Raw genomic sequence first — 5,246 nt, 5'->3', positions numbered from 1 at the left:
ATAATCCAATTGCATTCCAGTCCCCCTTCTCCCTCGTGCACTGCAGAGTCTAGGATGTTTTGATGTCACATACCTAATTTCAGCAGTTTATAAATGGTATAAATACAGAAAAAGCTTTAATCAAGTAAAGGAACAGTCTCAGAACTAAGGCTGAAGGAAAGAATTGATTAAATGCCCCTATTCTGTATGCAGATATGGCACAAATGTTGCCCTTTACTGTAACAAAAGCCCATAACGCAACTATAAAGTAATGTAAGATCTGAATTAAAATTAAGAGACTTGTTTCAAGACATGAGTTGTAAGGCTTTCAAAACTGTAAAATACAGAGAAAGCATCCAACCTAAAAAAGTTTGTTTTGATAAGAGATAAGGGTATACATTCAATGAGGCAGTGACACATTCGAGGTCTGAAAAGTAAAGTTTCAAATACTTCCTTTAGGACTATCTAGGACCGGAAGAAAAGGAATAGCCTTTTCTTACAGATTTAAATAGAATTAAAATAAATACTTCATTTTAACTGTAATTAATGAAGTGACATTCCCAGGGAATGAGCAACTATACTAAAAGCAGCACAAATGGACATTTCAAAAGCAGCAAGTTAAATATCAGTATTGCTTCTTTTTTGGTCTTCTCCTATCCTAAAATATATCCATATATCCCCTTCTACCAAACATTAGTGTACAGATTTAATCTAATGGGAGTTGAAAAGTTAATGAGTCACACCCACCCACCATTTATTTTTCTTTGGTTAAAAATAAAAAGTAAAAATAAGTGTAAAAAGCCTTATCACTGGTATTGACTGCAAAACCATTCCTAAACAATGCTTAGGGAGAACAAGCTGATGGACTGAAGAGCACCATATGAACCCTTTGGAAATAACTCACAACTTTTGAAAAAAAACACAAAAAGGGGGGAAAAAAAAAAAAAAAAAAAAAAAGGAAAAAAAGGCTGAGAGTGGAGTATCCCAAGACAACCTCAACTGAGTTCACCCTACCAGGAAACTCAAAAAGTAAACCAACACGTTAAGCGCGTAATACCGTTCAAGTAGGTTGTTAGGTTTGGGTTTTGGGTGGTTTTTTTTTTTTTTAGTTTTAATACTGTTACATTTTAGGTTTCCTACTGTGGCTAGCACAGCAGTTAATAACACTTTTGTTCACATTATTTTAGGAAGTGGAACCTCTCCTCCCAACCTGCCACACTCTTCCAGTTTAGAGAAGGTTGAAAACTTAAATTCATTTCAGGGGACAGCCCTCAGTCCTGCAGTACTTCAGCTGTGAATGGTTTTCTCTCACGGAAACAGTCATCCCAGCCAAAGAAAAGTCTCTAGGGAAGCAAAGCTGCGCTACCAAGTCACATTTGGTTCAGACACCGTCAAAGCACCGAAAGCTGTTGGTAACTCTTACAGCACATGAACGAACTGGTTTAGTTTTGCTAAAGCACCTCCATGGGAATGCAATTATTATTTTTTTTTTTAGATCACAACAGGAAGTAATAGTTGAGAACAGAAGTTGTTTGCACAAAAAGACAAATCAGGAGTTGCAGATCTGCAGTAGAGAGAGACAGAACCTTGTATGTATTAAGGACAGGAGTTCTTGCTAAACAGACACAATTACTACTAAACACATCGTACTCAAGGGTAAAAAAAGGTGGGTTTATTTGATTTGAACCTTGTTCTGAATATTACTGTTTATGCTCTGCCCATGATCTGGCAATGTATCAAAGTAAATGGAAAGGGTTTGTTTGGGTTTTTTTTATACTGCCTATAACTCAAGGGTAACAAGCAAAATAGAGTAGATGCTACTGTGTGCTCCTGATGTAAAGCCTTCCATAAAAACAAAAATAAGTCTCAGAAGATGAAGCACTGAAAGTTTTTAAAATGACTCGCTAAACTGGAAAAAAACCCGTTCTCCAAAAATCCTACAGGCTTCCACTTCAAAAACCATAACACACTGCCTGGTCTAGTCATTTACACACAAAGAAAAACCCAGATTGATCATAGGTGGTCAGCAGCCACTGCAGTATAGTTTATTATGAACACATGTGCTAACATCACAAGGCTATACAACTATAGTCATTTCAAGGGGCATAATTTCTATTGAAGAATCCAGCTGATTCATCAGATTTAGCTGGGAATGCAGACGGCGGCACAAGTGATGAAAGACTCGAAGAGACAGACTTGATCGTAAGGATGACTAGCATTGAAACAAAGACTTCACATCTACTGTATTAACTCTGTAAGCAATAAATTAAATAAAACTGTTAACAGTTTTGTAGGATGGACAGATCAGGATTTTTTTTTTCCTCTTCCCCAAATGCCATTGTGGTAAGAGTAACTTGCAGCTGTGTTCATACACCAGGGTCCCATTTTTCCCCATCCACTTGAATCCATCTCTGGAACGTATGTACAAACCGAAGTAACCAACCCTACTTAGGGCTACCATGAGGGTAAGTTCATCCCAGTTGTCCGTATCTGCTCCTCTGTTATGCAGATTTTGAACACAACACCTATACGCAGGAAGAACTTCCGCAGCACAGCTCGAAGCTCAGGAATCAGGTCAAACTGCATGATTTCACACAAGTATGGGTAGTAAGTCGAAGCATGTGCCCTAAACTATCAAAGAAGATAGGAAACAAGAATGTTATTCTCTATTACTGTAGGACAGCACAGAGTTTTTCCATATTCATGGCTACCAACTTGTTAAAACACATCTCACCCAGTCAAAGGTCCCCCTGGATGGCCAAAGGGCCATCATGCCCAGTGTCTGTTTTTAGCAGATGCCTGCAGGAATCCATACACAAAGCACTACTCCCTAAAACACAGTGTATTTTGTGGCTCAGGAACACCCCCCACTGATGTGAATTTGTCCAGTTGCTTCTCTAGCCTATTTAAAGTATCATCCACAACGCATAACAAAGCCTTCCCCAGCTGAACCGGTGTGAAGAGCTATCATCGTTATGCCTGCGTTTGGTTTGGGGTTTTTTTCCCCTCCAGTCACTTCCCATCTCCACAACGCTCAGTCACGCCCTCTCCCAGTGTAAGCATCACCAGTTCTTTCCCTCTCCATGCTAATGATGACTTTATATACCTCATTTTCATTTCTTTTCCAGATAAAAAACAAATAAGTCTAACCTACACACAGGTCCGCGTATGGGAGCCAGCCTACATCCCTTTTTCCTGTTGCACTCTCTCAACTCTCAACCCTTTTCCAGCTCCATTACACCTCTTTTCGATACAGGGGATGAGAACTACCAACAGCATTCAAGATGCAAATCGCTCACGAATTCACACAAGAAAAAATACATTTTGTCCTCTAGTCCTTTCCTAATAATGCTCAATATTAATTAAAATTAATGGAACATTTGCACCACAGATCCTTTTATTATAAAAGATACTGGGACTGTGTACTAAGGGATGGCCACGTTGCCGCTGTATCTATGAAGAGTTAAGACTTCTCTCGCAACGCACCATAACCGCTGGGACATCACCGAATTACTGCTACATGGAGAAGCCAAGCCACCACTACTACCAACTTCTTAAAATTGCAATAAAACAGTCCAAACTACACACAAGTGAAATTACACACTATGCAATACAGAAAAAAATAAACCAGGAAAAAATACACTTTAAAAAACATGAAGTTCAACAGTATTGGAAAGTTAAAAGAAAAAAAAAGAGAAAGCAATTTTCAGAAGTTTCTCTGCATGTCCTAATGTAGCAAGTATTTGCATTCACCTTTTTCTCAAAAGGACAGAGATCCTGAAAATGATTTTTTGCCATCACTGCCAAGGAACCAGAATTCCAGTTTTACAGTGGTGAAATCTACCTCTACCATCCTTGCGCAGCTGAAACACAGCACAAGCCCATCCTTTACTGCACACTCACTGTGCTTTTGTATGAAAGCTCTGCAGTAATTCTGTCTGCATTTCGATACAGCTGTGAATTTAATGGATATGGTTCAATTTTTACAATGCAGAAAGCAAAAAACTGAGCGAGCTGTATCAATTGCTGTATTTCAAGCGGAGGACAGGCAATGTAAGCCAACTAGTCACCATGCAATTCATGATAATGGAGACTGAATTCAACAGAAGCAGAAAGGAAAAGATACCTGAATGCAAACACATAATTTCCAGCCTGTTCTTACCTTTTCGTCACTGATTTTTAGTGTTTTTGTTAAAAGCAACAGCAGGAGATTGGTCCAAGCTTCTCTGTGACTTTCCGAGTTCACGGTAATAAAATACGCCAGGGCTTCACTGCATACACTAGAGATGACACAGGTCAGTCAAGCAATAAATAACCCATAAAAAGCTTTTAGAATATGCACTGTTTGTCCTCTCATAGTGTATTTTCCTTACGAGCAAGACACATTTCCATGGGAAAGTTTTCAATCAAATGAACAACTTTAATTACACAAATTCGTCTCGATTTTTCTGTTACAGTAACTGTTACAGATAACTGAACTGAAACACTTTTCAGGTTGTCAAAGAACCATGGAGTCAGAGGTGGGAGAGTCTGATTTTCCTCATAAACATTCTGTAATTGAAGTGCTGTCGCCTTCAACCTGCAAACGTTTCCTGATCCTCACGCTGGGACAGCTTAGGCAACAGCAACATGAAAGAAATCTCCCTCCACATCTAGACCGCTTTATTAAAGATCTGCAGAACTCAGCACCCCAGATTAAAGAGGGATTACTACTGCATTAATACATTTTTGTTCCCTGCTGTTGTCTGTCAATACAATGTTCAAACTGTACCACTTACTATGGCTTTTTTTGGGGCACTATTTTAATTAAACAAGGACTGGAACCTCCCCTTTTGCACAAAAAAGATCAGTATGTCCACAAATGCTGATAAATTAGAATGCTACTGAAATCCATTAGTGCCAATAGCTAGTTAGTTCTTCACATCTGATTAGTACTCTGAACTTTATGTTCCAAGAACTCACTTTTCAAATAAAGGGGACCCCAATACATTTCTATTAATTTAACATAATTTTCTACATTTGCCCAAGTTCCAGGTATACAGCAGCTTATAATGCACTCTATTTAAATTACTGTATCCTACTATACCTCTGAATATCATGATGTCCTCTAATATGAGAGGCATTACCACCTATTTTGTAAAGAAAAGCTTATGTCTGGCAAGAAGGTGCTTTGTTTATTCCAAGTAGATTGCTTCCTTACTGTTAATTAACTCATTAGAAGTGGTCATATATATATATATATTTTTTTCATATACTTTGTACACTCT

The 5,246-nt window shown here is 38.4% G+C and overlaps 1 protein-coding gene across 1 annotated transcript in view; it reads right to left on the bottom strand.

Annotated features, from left to right (window-relative positions):
• Positions 1–2,433: 2,433 nt before the first annotated feature.
• ARFGEF2 (ADP-ribosylation factor guanine nucleotide-exchange factor 2 (brefeldin A-inhibited)) overlaps positions 2,434–5,246 on the bottom strand; it is a gene marked incomplete at its 5' end in the record, with an annotated part of 29,395 nt that continues 26,582 nt past the window's right edge. Inside the window, 2 exons of the mRNA XM_010151563.1 lie at positions 2,434–2,610; positions 4,142–4,259. Of these exons, the coding sequence (XP_010149865.1) occupies positions 2,434–2,610; positions 4,142–4,259 (295 nt within the window). The remainder of the gene's footprint in view (positions 2,611–4,141; positions 4,260–5,246) is intronic.

This window comes from Eurypyga helias, unplaced genomic scaffold, assembly GCF_000690775.1.
Source record: "Eurypyga helias isolate BGI_N326 unplaced genomic scaffold, ASM69077v1 scaffold29745, whole genome shotgun sequence".
In the NCBI taxonomy this organism is placed as follows: domain Eukaryota; kingdom Metazoa; phylum Chordata; class Aves; order Eurypygiformes; family Eurypygidae; genus Eurypyga; species Eurypyga helias.
Note: the sequence above shows the minus strand (reverse complement) of the source record. Positions and strands in the feature narration are given on the sequence as shown.